General features: G+C 36.6%; 1 protein-coding gene across 4 annotated transcripts in view; it reads right to left on the reverse strand.

Moving 5' to 3' along the window:
• Positions 1-288: 288 nt before the first annotated feature.
• The window catches only part of NUCKS1 (nuclear casein kinase and cyclin dependent kinase substrate 1), a 22,134-nt gene continuing 5,443 nt past the window's right edge, over positions 289-16,979 (reverse strand). The window contains exons 2-8 of one of the 4 annotated variants that reach the window (XM_085300382.1): positions 13,447-13,496; positions 12,302-12,407; positions 8,967-9,022; positions 8,480-8,641; positions 7,620-7,772; positions 6,678-6,824; positions 289-5,977 (exon numbers count right to left, since the gene is read on the reverse strand). In XM_085300382.1, coding sequence (XP_085156508.1) covers positions 5,778-5,977; positions 6,678-6,824; positions 7,620-7,772; positions 8,480-8,641; positions 8,967-9,022; positions 12,302-12,407; positions 13,447-13,496 — 874 coding nt within the window. In that variant the 3' untranslated portion in view covers positions 289-5,777. Of the gene's footprint in view, positions 5,978-6,677; positions 6,828-7,619; positions 7,773-8,479; positions 8,642-8,966; positions 9,023-12,301; positions 12,408-13,446; positions 13,497-16,979 lie in introns of all 4 variants that reach the window. The other 3 variants (XM_085300384.1, XM_085300381.1, XM_085300383.1) reach the window with 3 other exon arrangements.

Consider the following 16,979-nt stretch of genomic DNA (forward strand, 5'->3'; position numbering starts at 1 on the left):
TTCAAACCTAGGAGACATTGTAAAAGGTGAATAGTTTTACACTTTGCTAAAAGTAACAACACAAAGCAATCACAGAGTACCTTAGAATAGCAGAAAAATTACACAAGTCATGTTTATGGGTTATAAAAGCCCTTTTATAAAGCCATTTTTAAACAAAACCAAAAGTTTACAAAAGAAAATAAAAGATACAGAAGAATGAGTTGCTTAATATATTCCAAAAAGGAGAAAAATAAAAGAGGGGACACAATTCCAACATGCTGAACAATAAAGGGTTCTTTTCCTTGTGTGTTTTTTTTTTTTTTTTTTTTTTAATACAAAATACAAGCGAAGGATACACATACTTAAAACAGAGCTCAGGAGCAGGTATGCAATCCTGGGAACCCTTCAATAAAAGCAAAGCAGGGTTTTGTTATTTTTTTTTTCTTTCTTTGCAGGTACATACAGAGACTGGAATATGTAAAATTAAGTAGCACAAAAGACCATCACACAATTCTACCAATGAATGTTGCATCTATAAATTCACGAACGTGATCAACAAAGTCATGTTCACTTCAACCCCTTAAAAAAAAAAGTGTTGTTTTTATTTTAAATAAAGCATTAATGTTACATTCAAACTTAACTCCTAGTACCATGCTGTAGATCTCAGTGTTGTCAAGGTATTGCAAGAGTTGTCAATCCTATCAGGCCCAGCGATGACAGCCATCAYGGGCCAGCAGAAATGGAACTTTAGTTGTAGCTGCCCCTTCTTCTGACCACTCTTCAGATTAAAACAAAACAATCGAGTAAACAAAAAAAGGGGTGGGGAAGGGAACTGCAAAGGGCCTGATTTTTTGAAAAAAAATCGCAACTGGGGATTGCAAATACCCAAGACAAATATTCACTGCATACCATCTAATGATGCCTTGCTGATAACTAAGGGCCAAAAGCCCTACCTGGAGTCTCTTCCTCCTCTAAAATTAGTTGTTCAGGGTTTGCTGTGACATGATGTTCATGGTTAAACAAAATTATGTAGCTCTTATTTACAATGTTTTGTAACAACCGCTTCTGCAGGAAAAAAAAAGAAAAGTAAAACTCACAAATTTTCAGAAAACAAAGGGAATAAGATGTCAGACACTCCTATGCGCGCACTCACACTCGCGCACTCACACACAAAATACTTCAGGGGCTTTTACACACATTATTCTGGCTTAAGCTGATTTGAGTATCTCTCCATCCCACCCACTACCCCTCCCAAAATATATATATAAAAAACCCTTGCCCCAATATACAAAGCATATGCACAATGGTGTTTTKCAGTCACACTGAGCATGCTCAGACTGATGGAACCATTCAATTTACTGCAGTTGAAGGGGGGCAGGCAGTTTACAGAGTCGTTTTTAATAGTGGTTGATACATAGAGTCAGCACAGTGAGAACTTGACTAGACTTAGAAATATTATGTTTCAATTTTAATATAAAGAGTTTAATGAAAAAGACATTCAAATGCCATTCATCTACTGAAGTGGGAAGTTTAAAACAAGGATACACTTATTTGGGAGAGGTGCTCTTGAAAGGACACTGTCATCTTTCAAAACTCTCATATTCTTCATAGTACATTAAGAAAAAAAATGTCACCATGGACAATATGAACAAATAAGTTTGCTTCCCAGTTTCATGCACAGAACTTGTATTTAAACTTCCCAAAATTATAGGAAAGTATTCAAAGTTCAAGGAAAATTTTCTTTTTGATCATATACATAAAGAATATATATTTCCACATATATATGGGACCCCCCCAAACTAACATATCCCATATCCCAGCAGCTATTCTGCGACAGTGTCCCTTTAAACATCCATCTGCTTACATTTTCATATCCTGCCTCCCCCAACAGATGAACATCCACTTCTCAAATATTGAAACTCATGGATCAGTCTGTGGTTTTTAAAAACCATGTGTTCAACAATATGATCTGTTATAAAAATAAACACTTCACAAACAAATTACATAAAGCAAAGCACCAGTTTCTACAGCTCAAAAGCTTCCAGCATGTTAGTTTACTTCCCTCCCTCCTTAACCTGGGTGCCTCAGCGTCTACTGTACATTTGTGACCGTCACCAGTGGGGTGGGCGTGGGGGGCCAGGGGGRAAAATCAAATGCATCTTCTGCCACTGCCCTGGTAGTCCATCACCTGCGGATGCAGCCACGTGGTGGCACAGGTGCCGAGCGGGCACAGAACCCTTACCTAGCATTCCAGGCATTCTCTAACAGGAAGCACACAAGGTGCACTTCTCCTCCCGCACGCTCTTCTGCTTTAAGGAAGCTATTTAACAACAAAATTAAAAACTTCTTGACTGTCCTAAGTCTTGCTCTTACCCACAATGCATGTAGCTTAACGTTTGGTATCTTCATGCTGATCAAACAGAAACCAAAGCAAATAATCTTTAACATGAAATCTCAACCAAAATTTTGTTTGCTGATCAAGCCTTGTGGTCAGTTAAAGGTAGTATGAATTGCACACAAATATTAAACAATGTTGTAGTCCGGATTCAGAAACAGAATGTACAAAAGGACATTTAATGGAAGTTAGTGATAAAATATCATTTGAAGAGTGAGATCAGGGCAGGGCACTAGATTAATTGAACTCTGGAATAAATCCATTTACCTCTCTGCAAAGGCTCCAAAACTACAGCTGTGTAACAGAAGAGAATCTTTTCAAAGCCACTTTCTGCAAATGAAACTTCCTGCTCCACGWAGAACTATTCATGCTCCTAAAGAAAGGCATTTTTACAGCTTTCCTTCAAGAAATCAAAATGCTTAATAAAAAAGAATTAAAAAGGACATTTAAAAATGTTACGTCTGCCACTACTGAAAAATGTTTTGTACTACCAAAAAAAAAGTTAGCCTTCACAATTTTCCTCAATCTGTAAAAATTTAAACTGCTGTATTTCTAACAGAGTAATCAAGAAAGAGACCATTTGGGCTTAGTGTTTGCAAAGATCAGCGAAACAAAAAGATATAGAAAAAGTTACAAAATCCCAGTAGTAGTATAGGATTTACATAGTGTTTGGATTGTGACACAAGTTCAAAGGTAAGTATCATGCATCCCGTAACTGCCATTAGAGAAGAACATATGAGAAAGCAAAATAATTTTACAAGATACAGGGTCAAAACTGCCAGGCACAAAATAATCCACAGTCCAAAACTTGAACTGAGAACAATGGGAAGGTATTTTTCCACAGCCTGAACATTAGTTAACTTTGTTAGAAAAAAAATATAATATATATATATATATATATTAAGTGGAACTTACAAAATACACTCTTCAAAAAAATCTGGTCCAGCAGGTAAAGAAACAGCTGTTTGACCAGATCAGCTAGAGGTATTCTATGTTTAAGTAATTCCTTGTACATTTTAATAGCAAACATAAACTAAGAACCCAATAGCCAAGAATAGCTCAAAACATAGTCTGGACTGAAGGGGAATAATTATGTGGATCAGACACTCAAAAGTGTATGCTACCCCCCAAAAAATAGTCCAAACATTATTTAAAGTTTGGCCATTTATTTTCCCATATTGCCCAAGAAGCACTGGACTAAGACTGCAGGGAATGCAAGAGACTCTGCTCTCCCAGACATTTGGAAATTGGGAAGAGGTGGAGGAGAGGAGAAGGGATTACATTCACTTCTTTTTCAAGACTTTTACTTCACTCCAGCCTTAAGCTGTTCTGCAACATTAAATCGCTTAAAGGGGAAAAAAAGAAAAAAAAAGATTTACAATGGAAACACCGATCATCTTTATTGTAACGGCAACAGTAGTTTCATTATAGTAAAGAATGTTAGAGAACTTAAATTTGTATAAGCCAAGGTAAAGTCGTTTACCAGCCTCTATAAAATCCACGGCTATGAATCACACAAGACAATCACTTGGCTGCTGTTAACACTCCATTCCATGTTTTAGGCTCCATACTGTGCTCAGTATCTTCAGGCTCCCTACACTATTCAGCCAAGTGTCCTCCCCGGTTGTATTAGTGTATCACATCTAAAAGCTCTTTAAAAATCCAAACAGGATTMAAAATCTGGTAACATACGCACCAGAAATCCAACTAATTAGCTGCCTTATGTTACCTTCAAGAGGCTGGTTACAAAACATATGTAGTTCAGTGACAAGGGAAAAAAAGTTGCAAAGCTTGTCAGCTACGAGATAACTGTGAGCAACATACAGAAAGCACAAAGGGTTTAAGAAAAAAAAGAAAGAAAAGTGGCAGGTCCAGTTTTTAATATTTCCACCAACAAACATGGCAGCAACCTGTGCATTAAGGTTTGAAAACCAAAGCCTGGGTACTTTAATTACATTAAAAAAAAAAAAAAAAAGATATGGCTGCTTTGATAAAAACACATTAAAATGCCATCACACAGTCTCAAGTATCTTGCATTTAGAAGGACATCCTACTTTTTTTTATATATATATATAAAACTATAGCCCTACTACACTTCTTCCAAACCTCATTTCCTCCCGGCTTCAGCCATTTAGTACTGTTCCCTACTCAGCACTTTTTAGGCTTAGGGAGCAGAACGATGACCAACAGTTAAGATGCAGACATGATGATGCGGGAGCAGAATGAGCAGAGCCTCCCGTACTATGGGAAGGAAGAAATGGAAGTGGTATTGGGGTAATGTTCACCACTGATGGAAGTCTACTATCCAACACTGCAGCTGGAGAGCCTGAGAGGTATGACTACATAGCCTTTCTGAGGACAGATGGAGGGAGAGAAGAGAAACAGTTAAGCGTGACTCATGGGATCCGAGACTGACCAGAGCATTACAGGAATCCTTTGCTTCACATCAATAAAAGGACATCCCTCAACCCAAAAGCTACAGAATTTAGTTCTATATTGTCTATTAAAGTTTTTCCTTGAAATAACTTTAAAGAAAATTTCCACATTACTAAACGGAAACCAGAATTTTAAGTCGTTTTCAATYTCTCTTCCCTACTCTGCCCATCTATAGCAAACCTTCAAAGAAATAAAATAGAATTGATGGATATGAGCAGCTGGTAGACTGTACATCTAAAATTGTATAGAATGACCTGTAATTTGCTTGAAGTGGAACAGTAATCTATCAAAAGACAAGAAGATCTTCCACCCTAGCTAGAGGGTTTTTTCTAAATAGAGAGGCCCACCTACAAGCTTCCTAGATGTTTTCCATGAAAAAACTGTATGAACAAAGAAACACAGGTTTGCTCCCCATGTTTCCTCCTTCTCAATTKGAATTTATATTAACTACATCTTTTTTTCTGAGAGGATAAACTTGTATCAACAAAAATGTGTTAAAGCATAGGTTCATTTCCCCCACCCCCCCACACAATATTCAGATAAGGAATAATAGTTTTAAAGAATTCTTACCAGCACTGGGAAATCTATTCTACTTAACGATTTGTATGTATGGTTTCCATGTATCAGTCTCAAACCTTATTGCTTCACAACTGCAGTATCCCTTGAAAAATATATATATTTAAATGGTCTGTTAATTTGTCTTAAATGGCTTTCAGATTTGGTGGGGGAGGGAGAACGGAATGGCCAACAGAGAACAGTGACTTCAAAATATTACTGTATAAGGGTTTCCTCTTATTAAAAAAAGGATACACTGTATTAAACAGCTGAAAGTAAAGACAGCATTCAAAGCCCATGAGTCAAGCCACAGCCAAAACCGTGTTCTATCCCTAAGTATGTTTTCTTTTCCTTTTTTTCTTTTTCTTTTTTTTTTTTTTTTTTTTTAAACAAAGATTTCCTCAACTGCCATTTAATCTTCACCAGAGGGTGCTTCATCTTCAGACCCCTCATCCCCTGACTTCTCTGGTGGAGGGCTGGCTGACTTCTTTTTTTCTGGGGGACTTTCAGGCTCTTCATCCTCTTCTTTGGGGGATGGGGTCTTCTCTTTTGTTGCCTTGGAAGCTGTAGGGCGGCCTGCCTTGCCTTTGCCTTTCACTGGACTGGGGGTCACTGAAAAAGAGGGGAAAAAAAAAAAACACTTACAGAAGTTACGATCTGTTACAGCRACAAAAAGTTATACAGCTTTACACAAGCAGGATTTACACCCAAGTAGCGGGTTTCATTTTGCTCTGACCATATTACTCACATGGCATTTCCTGCGTTCCGTATTATCGAAGTTGAACTGAATGAAAACTGGTAACTAAAAACACTTTAATAATACTTATTTGTAAGTTGTGACTAATTATTGGGTACGACATCATTAACTACCAGAGCTAGCCTCTCATCAAACCAATACATATACTTTTACTACTATTCTAGACTTCCTGCAGAAGTACATCAAAACTTCCTTTGGTTTCTTCCACTTTCCACTATACTGAAAACATGCGATAGAGACAGTCTGAAACAAAATTACGTTTTATGGTATTTGTATATGATACACAGAAAGCCAGACTGTACTGTCAGAGCACAGAAGTTGTACAGTCTAACTAGTTTTGAGACACACAGTAATTCAATCTCTTCATTAGCTAAGAATTACAGCCATTTTATTATTTCATAGGGTTGCTTTAATTCATTGCAAGTTACATGAACTAGTCCTTCAAAATTATGTGACTGCCTACTGGCCCCAAGATTTCCATCAAGTCTTATATGGCAGAAAAAGAAAATGCTAGTTTCTAAAGCAAACAGGCTAGTTTTCTTTTCATGGACGCACCTGTAGCCTTTAGCCTGGGCTTAGGCATTTTCTTTTCTTTCCTTTCTGGTTTGGACTTCTTGGACACCTTTTTATTTTTCTTTTTTGAACTGCCATAGTCACTATCATCATCATCTTCCATGAGAAAATCTTCATCACTTCCTGAATCTTCTGAAAGGACAAACAAATTAAGTTTGTGAAGAAAAGCTTTTCATTCATTTGAAAACAAGTAGAAGAAATATGGTTGAGCTATCTGCTAGGTAGATYGAGGAGAAAAAATCAGGACTCTAACCTGGTAAGCTTCCACACAGATGCTGTACTAAGGAATTCTGATATACTCTGACAGATCTCATTGAAGAGATAAAATATTAGCATGATGAAATGTGTAACTGTTATGAGGTYCTCAAAAGATGTTCCAACTCCATACCAAATATCCCATTTCAAAATGAAGAGAATCTCTTCACATAGAAAAAGTTAAGTAATCTTTGCAGTGGTATTCTTACTCCCTTCTGAAATCATGTTTGCATCCACTATTTCAGGAACTTAACTGCAGTTCGTTAAGAGACTAAATCAGACCATTCTGCTTTGATCAGCCAGGTATAATGGGAACTTTCATGTGCCCTGAAAGTAGCATCAATGCCTCTGAACAGATGGAATGGCAAAAAACAACAAGAAACATTAAAAACTTTATAGGTAGCCCTAAAGGGGCATTGTGAAGACATTTACCTGCGCTCTAAACTTAGGACAAAAATTCTAGATGTGAAAGTGTAAGCTTACTCTGTTAGACAGATATGCTGTAATGAATTAGTTACCAAGTAGGACAACTTATGTCTGCACTGTCACATTCAAGATAGTGTTCCTTCTGCTGTTTGACCAGATCCATTAATTCACACCTGGTACTATATAATTCAAGTCACATTGATTTTAACTTTTTGTTTCTGCCATACAACCCCATTTACTTACTTTCCTGGAACTGTGCCTCATCATCCTCCTGTTCTTCCTCCTCGCTACCAACATCATCCATAAGCATCTCTCGTTGTTTGGAAGCTGCTTTGGATGCTGCCTGTCGCTGCTGACGCACATTTTTGTGGTCTTCTTTCTCATCTTCGCTGTCCTCTGCGATAAAAAGACACCACATTATCATGAAGACACAGAATACAGGCCACTTAACTGTCTTGAGGTACTGAGCAGACAAAACAAAGATCAAGTCACACACAAAACAGTGAATCAAGATGACTTGAATAACTGAGTTGTGAGGAGAACACAATCATATTCAACCTAACAAGTGCGTTTCTGGAGTCACTCAGCATTGGACTTGTGCAGYGTCTTTCGCTGCAAAGACTAGCCACACTTATTGCCTTGCCATCAACCATTCAGCATACTATTATTCATGGAATAGCACTAAATCACTTCTGGTAAATACATATTTTGTTTCAGAAGTTAAATGTGAGGCATCATGAAGCAAGCTTAGAAGGGACAGCTACTACAACAAATCTAAAACACAGTAGTTTCTTACTGTGCAAACTGTAACTTATCTGCAATGGTGAAGAACCGAAGAACTGCCAAAGTCTGTAGCTATGGTCAAGTAGTAGTATTTTCTCCCTCTCCTACAGTTTAAGAAACTTGCTGAATTACATACCACTTTGATCCATTTACTTTGTACTTTATAAAATCTGTGCAATGAGTGAAATGCATACACAGTACAGAACTACTGCAACACAATATAGGAACTGAATATATCAGTCAATATTCATACATACTGAATACTGTACTTTATCGTAACAGACTTTCTAAACAAACAAACAACAACAAAATCAACACACTTGTTTCTTCACCTGCTGGCCTCTTCCTGGATTTGGAAGCTCTCTTATTCTTTTCTGGTTTAGCTTTTTTTCCTTTTTTGCTTTTTTGAGAGCTCTCATAGTCACTGTCAGCTTTGCCATCATCTGCTCCTAAGTCGTCATCTTCACTACCAAAATCTTCATCTGGAAAGAAAAGGTGAGATAAATGAAGTTTCTTCACTACCACTCAGTTAAACATATGGATGAGAATAACAGGGAAGAGATTAACAACCTGTGAAGACTAAGCTTGTAGCAGTATCATATTAGCAAAAAGTATCTGATATCCCAAACTAGGGCCGGAAGTAAAAGCAGGAAAAACAGCATCCAAGTTAGATATAAGCATATTAGAAAAGTGCATGGTTTTCTAATCAACACAATTTTTGTCCTATGCTAAGTCCTACTCCTGCAACTTTCTTGCAAATTGGTATTAATTTTGAAGTTAYGCTAGCAGTGCAACGTTGTTAGTTACCTGGAGAATGTGAATCATCTTTCTTCGTCTTCACATCTTTTTCTTCTGAATCCTCACTGAAAAGGAGAGAAAGAGGGTCTGCTTCTGTTTAAACTCTGATTCCAAACAATACCATACGAAAGAAATATCAATTTTCAGTGAATGAACTGATTTCTGGGCCACGAAAATATGTGCTTTTCTTGGAGACTGGCACTTTATACTCAGAAATATATGTAGTTATTATGGCTGAAAAGGTAATTTTCAAATGCTGAATCAAGCATAAATTTACATGACTGTCAAGTGAGCCAATCCAGAAACAACAAAGAACCAATCCGGAAACAAGACTGAGATGAACTATGTATTTTATTCTGAAAATAACAATCATCTAGACATCTTCCATTTTACAGTTAGGATTTCGAAGTTTTATATACTAATTTGTGGCTGAGTATATAAACATAAYACGTTTTATTCGGAATGAATGTATAGAGTTACTACTACTCTACTAGTCAGAACTAGCACTGTAGCACAGTTAATGAAGCTCTGAAATGGTGAGAGCTCTGATGGAGTTTCCCCACTCRGCTCTAGCAGTGCCTGTTTCAATTCTCAGAGTGAATCTCTGTTAGGGAGGCTGACTCTGTTCTCTGACTACTGTTTCTGTTCTTATCCACATCCTTCAGTTTTCATTACCAATGTCAAAATTATCAGGCAGAGAAGGACCTCCTTCCAGCATTTAAGAACATGTATTCCAGCCAATGATTAAACAAGTGTTTGAGGGAGGAATGGTGAATACTCTACTGAAGGTCATTGATGTACAACATATGTTTCAGGAATGGTTGAGCTGCAGATTTCACCAAAGGTCAGGAAATATGATAGACCAAAGCCTTGCTACTTTCAAGTTTGGTAGTCAGAACTGACACACAACATATCTCTAGAACTTTTAATAGTTTAGATAACTTATAATATTACAGCTCATCAGGCCCACTTGTTTTCAGTCTTATGTTTGTTATATCAAACAACTATGTATTTCAATTACTTGAATATACGTCTGTTTCACGTGCAAGCCCTGTGCAATGTTCACAGTACCAACAGAAGTGCTCTTACACACTTAAAAATCCACAAAGTTAAAGGGACTTCAAGATCAATCATTCAGTTGCTTTGGGAGCTGCTCAGCCCCGATTTATTTATGTAATATCACATCTGTAAAACAACAGTTTTTGAATTCAGCTGCTATCCACATTTGCAAGCTCTTCTCTGGCAGTTTGATCTCTAGAATTTCTCTAAGCGTTGTAAGAGCAAAACACTTAGTGCTGAGCATATTATTGTAGCAGTTTGCCTGGGCCATCCCAAATCTGTTAAGCAATGAATGAACTAGATTTATCCAGAAGAAATACAAGTAGATGTCTGAAGTATTTGCATAACACTACCTTTGCATTAAATTCCTATTCACCCTTTGTGTCAAAATAGTGCAACATAAATTGGGAGGCAACAGGAAGAAAGGAGTTCTCTCCTTAAACTTTTACAATATTAAAAAAAAAMMAAAARAAAMMCCACACCCTTATATCTCTAGGACAGTTAAAAGCCAGGGTGAAAACTGTCTTGCCCTCTCACTTCACAATAGCAGGCTAACCGTTCAAATATTCCCACATGTATATTCAACTTTTACCTTACAGCACAAAAACATAAGGAAGGAGTCTTAAGCACATTCTGCTGGTAAGTTAACTACACTCTACCAAACAGTGCAAGAGAGCTAACCTTAAGCTTGTATCATAAGAATCAGCTGGAAGAATCTCCATCCCTAAAGTTGACTTCTGTCACAAAAGCAGTCAACTGATTTAATAGTTTTTTTTTTTTTTAAACCATGTTACCTTCGGTAATCTTACATTGATGATAGATATATTATGAAAAGCAAGATACCTTCATTCTACAAAAAAATACATTTACTATTCTAAAGGGCATTACTGAGTCCTTTCATGCTGGTATAACAACTCAGTTATTAGAATAAGCTACTTCCTTTCTAAATTAGACAAAATAGGAAATTAAAACAAACAAACAAAAAAAATCTACAAAACTAACAAATCATCCCTACTACTATTGCCTGTGTATTGCCCCAAATAGTTGTTATCCTCAAGAATGGTCTGAGCACACTGAACAACCATGCAGAATGAAATGCATCAAGCCACTAACTTACCTGTATAATTGCACTGGTTGCTGAGTTTTGTCACTTTATCACATTCTTTCCCATTGCAACTAACTGTCTAACTCTGGAAGTAGTTTTAATGCTGAAGTGACAATATTTTACACACGATTTCCCTGAATCAYGTGTAAAATATTGTATATCTTTTGAGTAAGACTTTATCAACATCCAAGCTGGTAATGAAAGCTTTGTGAGTGAGAGTTCTACATCTAGAACTGCAGACTTTGCATTCCACTTACAATCATTCTTCTGAGAAGATTCTKCCCCCCAAAAACAGAAATAAGTTTGTAGACATGCAGATCTCATCCTTCATACTAATCTGAATTCTGACAACTTCCTTCCAGATGAGCTACTTCCATGCAGTTTTGAATAAGCCCCCACTATTGGTCCAAGAGAAATACAGCATAATGCCTAGAACCACAGGTTCTGTTACACAGCACARAGCCATGCTCCCTCAACTGTTCAAAGGAATTCACCTATTATGCACAACAGATAGCAAGCCATTTCTGCACTTGCACAATCTTCCTGCATGAATTCTCCCTGTCAGGCAATCTAGAACAGAATTCTGCAGAATTTTTTTCCTTAATCAAATTTGTACACCAACTGGAAGCAAACTGATGCTTGAAAGATGACTGACTGTAAAACAAGAAAGCTCTTACAGAAAAAAAACTTGACAAGTTAAATGCTTAAAACTGGTGACTGAATTCACACTTTAAGCAGCAAACATACTTTAAAAAAGTCTCTATCTACATCAAGATCAGTATGGGCAGGATATATAGTGTATGCTCCTACTTGAGAATMCTGAAAGGTGAGACTCTAAAAAGGTGGCCAAATAACCAAGATAGATATGATACGAGATTACAAGATAAAGTTGCTAGCAATTTAAGTGCTAACACCAAGGTTCACAGCATTACAACAAAGACCTCAGTACATTACAAACGCATCAATGCAAAGACTAGGCAAGCTCAGATACAAAATACAGGGCCTTCCCATGGTTACAATTACTTCACATTTTCTAACATGCTATGAGAATRCAGTAAGGAATACAGTTAAGAAAGCTGCAGTGCAAATAAGTGAATGGTCTTCATGCCAATAATTTAAGGGGGGATTTTTGATTGTTTTGTGGGGTTAAGTTTTTAAACAGATTAAGTATGTATTTTACCTGTCCTCCTGAGAATTCTTCCCAGATCGCCTCTTATTTTTAGCTTCCCGGGGAGACGAACGGATTTTCTTGGATGGGGGACCTGAATCTCTTCCGTAATCTTCATCTGGACAGGACAGTGCAAAATGGTTTTGAATCAAACTCCTAGTTCCCAGCAAACTGACTACCAGCTCCACAGCAAACTGACTTCCTCAGCTRTATCTTAAAATGACCATTTCAGATACATCAGAAGGAAGCCCTCTAAATATCTCAAAGCTTCAAACAAAACTTTGTAACAGTAAAGTCTTGTCTTAAACCAATTAACTTACATTTTCAACTGCCAACAGCACAATATAACATACAATCGAGTTTGACACAGGAGTATTAAAAAAAAAATACATCAAGCTTCATGAGAGGAAATATCTTTACAGCTAGTCAGAAACACACACAGTTATTAAGCAAATTTATTAAAAATTAACATTCATATACAGCTCTATGTCCTTAACARCAAAAACTTTATTTACTGTCCTACGATGGACAAAATATATTATTATATAGTAATCTACAGTGTAACTTTTTACAATCGTTACACAATACCTTATAGAATGAGTAATAGGACTGCAGTTAAGAGTTATGCATACTTGTTTCCATTAATTAGCAGTGCAGTCTCATTTAGCAAACAGTAGCAGCATGTCTATTTTCTAAGAACACAAAACATACTCCATATGGCTTCCAGAAATATTTAGTTAATTCACACAGAATATGAAGATGTTTTAGATCTAATTCACAGAAAAGCCTGACATTATGGGATTAACTAGGGTCCACTAAAATAAATTGACAATACATTTTACTGTAGGAAAAAAAAGTGGCATCAGGGAGATTTTGCCGTAGAACACAAAGACCAAGGAAGAAGACAGTTACTGCCAACAGCCTAAAGGCACTACAACAATACAAGCATTAAATAAGATTTCTATCACTATTGTTTAATATAAAACATCTGGGAATCATTACATTTTCAAATGTTTATTAACAGTTCAGAGACTGTGAAGAGCAGAAGTGCCTTAGAGTTTAGGTTAAACATATGACTAGAAGCAAAGCAATTAATATGCAAAATAATAACTRCTGTATCTCAAGAATATTATATTGCTAAGAACAAAATATTTTACCAGCATCATCCGATTCCTGAAACTGTGAGTAATCGACCACCTTCCTGTTCCTGTTAAAAAGGGGGAAAATTAGCAATCCATAATCTCAGAGATGCACAACTTTCTTTAGCCAACAAGAAAGTACCATATACTCATTTCTATTGCAGGATTTGTAGTTTAGAATAAAAAAAGTCACACACACCCTCAAACATCCCAAGAAACCTCTCATAAATAAGTCACCTGTATCTTCAAAGTCAGCAATGAGCACACAGTATATTCTAGCATCTCCTTAGAGAGTSGTCATAATAGCCTGGAGTATAATCTTACAATCTGTAGGTACTTTTTGATGAGCAGAACTCTTTTATGGCTCACAGAGTTAGGAAGAGCCACCTTAACTTGTACCATGCAGCTCTTTCACTATTAAAACCATATAAATTGTGGTAGCTGAACATGTAACAAGGGTACGATTACTGATGGCAGTATTTAAATGCAGTGCTGGCATTCTAAGATTAAAGATGGATTTAAAGATACTAAGCTATTTTATTACTTAAGGTGTGATTCTTTTTTCTTCCTTTTTAAATAGGCTGAATCTTAGAAAGCCAGACCTCTTCCTGACACACAGTCTCAAAGCTGGAATATTTAAGAATACAATTCCAGGTACAAAACAGACAGGTGAATTTAATACGCCCACAACATTTTAAATATATTCCTAGTATTAACCACACTTGTTTACATGTTTTCTGTATGGTACGCGTTATTCTTCACATAACATCAGCCCGTGCCAATACACAGGCCAGTAAGGGATAATCACAATACACTACTGAATAAAATGCAAAGCAGCTTCATATGCAAATATCATAGTTGTGGGTTTTTTTGCAATCAGTGATATCTTCCAGACCAAATTACTGGAAGATCTTTCAGAATGATTTAGAAAGGATTTATGTCTCCTTCCTGTATCTCTGCAAAAAGACTTCAAATTTTAAATAACCTTCAGTGATTTTAAAAATGATACCCTTGAAGTAAAAATCTAAACATTAAACTTCTTGTTTAGTAATGGCTGAAATTGTTGGTTTGAACTCATTAACTCTTTAAACTAATTAAATAATAATTTGGGAAGAGTGTACTAAAATGTTTTCAAATATCATTACAAATTCAAGAAACCATTTCCTAACTACCTTCTGAGTGGAGAAGGACAGGGAGAGGAACTCTGCTTTTTAAAGCTCAATATAACCTTGCTTATTCTCATACCTCCCCCTCCAGATATTTGCTTCCCCTGTGTTCCCTCCTACAACATGAGAGGTTTTCAACATTTGCTACCAGGGTATTCTGTGGTACTTTGTCAGTTAGTTACTTAGGTTCTCTAATGCAATTTAAGAGAGAATTATGATGATTAGCTGCATTATTTGACAAAACAACAGGAAAAGCTATGTATTTTACGCACCCTATATATTTGGATAGCAAATGAGCATGGACTTGCACTTTCTTTACCTCATCAGCACCTTTTCTGCTCTCTAAGCAAACTGAAAGTAGCAGAAGTAACTAGGTATCATTAATAATGCAAATGTAATGGCCAATTCTAGACAAATATAGTTAACTAAATAYGCAGCTGCTACTCAAATTGATGTCTCACTTGCCAAAAAAAAWTAGATATGCTTCTCAAACTTACTGAGGCCTAAAAAAATAAAAGTAGGTGTTTGGCTATTATTTTCAGTACCTGTCCTAATTACTTTATTGATAAGGTATAATTGCCCTGTAAACCAGCTACTCAAGGGAACCAAGACAGCTATACWATTGAACTACACTTGCAATCTAACACATTGCTGGTAATCCCTCAGATACCAAATATCCTTTTCTTAAGGCCAACAACGCAACAGCGGAGGAGAAGCAGGAGGAGGCTGAGGTCTTCAGAGATTCAGAACCCTACACACACACACCCCTTTTTTACAATCTCTATGACCCAAAGCCAGTGATGTACTTAATGCTGCAGTAACCATCACGTGAAGCAGTATCACACTACTACAGCTACATTTGGCAAGTGAGAAATTAAGTGACCTACCCAGTATCACAGACTTGATGACTGCTGCAAATCGAAGTCAACCCAAACATCATCCAATACTTGAATCACAAGTCCCTTACTTCTCCTGAACTGCAGAGCAAAACTGTTTAATTTCACATTCACTTTCCATATCTGAACTGCACTTTGAGATGAACACCACGCACTCCTGATAAGATTGTTCAGTTGAAAGATATACCCAAAAATCACACTTTTGCACTCCGGCTGTTAATCAACTGGAAATCAATTAGACATTTCCCTCTCGTACAACTGGCTCTATTCAAGGATTACAACAGCAGAATTCAAGAGAGGAATCAGCATAACTAATTTAGTTCAACCCTACACCAACCCTCTCAAAAGAGCCAACCTCCCCCCAAGACCACAAAAAGCCCATGCAAACAAAAAAATGCAAGAAAGACCTGTCATTAGATTTCTACAGGTTGTATCACATTGAAGTCTGGGGGAACTATGAGTAGAACAAAGTACAAATGCAACATGCTACTGARTACTGCCCACTTGTAGTCTGAATACTATAAAATACCAAATTAGGAATACAACTATTAGCAAGGCATCTTATGGTGCACTATACAGGCTAGGCAACAGACTCAGAACCGTATTCCAACAGGTAGTCTTTCTGAAAACTGTCTTCTGCCACATCTTCCATGTAAAAGCACTAAGTTTATTCTGGTGAGCATCTGAAACACAACAAAATTACTACAGAAAATGTGTAATTTGGTATATGTATCATATTACATTTTTCTCTGAAAATGGAATCAGAAAAAAAGAATACTGTGTTCTAGCAGCTTTGTAGAACAATGGTTTCAGACATCACTCATCTAACAAGCAAGATGGAAATTATAATACTGCCACCACGTAATAAATTGGTCATACTGAGTTTCATCTTGCTGATTTAATATGGGTCTCTAATGAAATAAAGAAGTACTGAAGAGGTGATAGTTAGACAAAACATTAAAGTCACAGATGTCCTCTCGCTTTCCTAAGCAGCATACCCTAGAAGTATTCTGCTTATAAGTAAATCCAGATACACTGTCATTACTTTGTCTTCAGGAGCACTGATTTTCATATTGGAAAAAAAAAAAAAAAAAAAAAAAGTTGGTAGAAAACAGCAAGAGAGAAGGTCGTTTGTTTTTCTTAATTTGTTTTGAAGAACAGTAGAGTAAGGAGAAAGAAGGAGTATCGACACTGGTATTATTGAAGATAGAACTTTGATGAAATGGTCTTCCCGCTAAAACCAGATAATTACACAAGGACAAAAACTTGAAACAAACTGCTCTTCGATCTACCATTCCACTCATTCTATATTTATCATACATCCCATTTAGACCAACTTACAATTTTCTTTAGAACTGTCAACAGCACTGGCATGAAATGCTTAATGATTTTGCAAAGTCATTAAGCTTGCAAAGAGAGACTGTGTCTTATATTAGATCACTGCGATAAAGATCGTAGAGTAGATAAACCCACTGATATTAAGATCTTG

Source organism: Rhea americana, unplaced genomic scaffold (assembly GCF_003343005.1).
Source record: "Rhea americana isolate MKP2758 unplaced genomic scaffold, rheAme1 scaffold_163, whole genome shotgun sequence".
In the NCBI taxonomy this organism is placed as follows: domain Eukaryota; kingdom Metazoa; phylum Chordata; class Aves; order Rheiformes; family Rheidae; genus Rhea; species Rhea americana.